Source organism: Octopus bimaculoides, chromosome 3 (genome assembly GCF_001194135.2).
Source record: "Octopus bimaculoides isolate UCB-OBI-ISO-001 chromosome 3, ASM119413v2, whole genome shotgun sequence".
Classification (NCBI taxonomy): domain Eukaryota; kingdom Metazoa; phylum Mollusca; class Cephalopoda; order Octopoda; family Octopodidae; genus Octopus; species Octopus bimaculoides.
Window position 1 is genome coordinate 46,649,672 of NC_068983.1, and position 500 is coordinate 46,650,171.

The window sequence follows — 500 nt, forward strand, 5'->3', positions numbered from 1 at the left end:
TTGTAATTATGTAGGTGGTGGTGGTAGAAGTCATCTGTTTTGTTTATTTCATTACAGGTCGTTGATTATTACAAAACTGGTGGAAATGCTGACCTTCAAGATGTTACAGAAGCTTTGTGTATGTATACCATTGACAATTTCCTCACTAACACTCTGTTATAATAATGGTATTGTTGTTTTGTGGCTATAGGCTAGTCAGCTTTGACTGAGCAGAATTATTTATTGCAGGTGGCCCATCAACTAAGCATAACTCTAGACCAGGGGTTCTCAGCCATTTTTTATCTATGGACCCCTTTGGTTACTATTTTACTCTGGTGGACCCCCATAGCTATTCAGTGTTTAAAAACTAGTTTTATAGAAACTTCTTCCAAAATTCCTATTTTGTTTTTCACACATTAACTTGTGTAGATTCAACTATGTAAAAATGTTAGAGAAAGAAGCCTTGCTGTTTCTTGCAATATATACCAATACATATATTGAAAGCAGAATTTTTTTAGAGG

At 34.6% G+C, this 500-nt stretch overlaps 1 protein-coding gene across 1 annotated transcript in view; it reads left to right on the top strand.

Annotated features, from left to right (window-relative positions):
- The window catches only part of LOC106879909 (uncharacterized), a 6,890-nt gene that overhangs the window by 1,251 nt on the left and 5,139 nt on the right, over positions 1 to 500 (top strand). Inside the window, exon 3 of the mRNA XM_014929657.1 lies at positions 58 to 118. Within this exon, the coding sequence (XP_014785143.1) occupies positions 58 to 118 (61 nt within the window). The remainder of the gene's footprint in view (positions 1 to 57; positions 119 to 500) is intronic.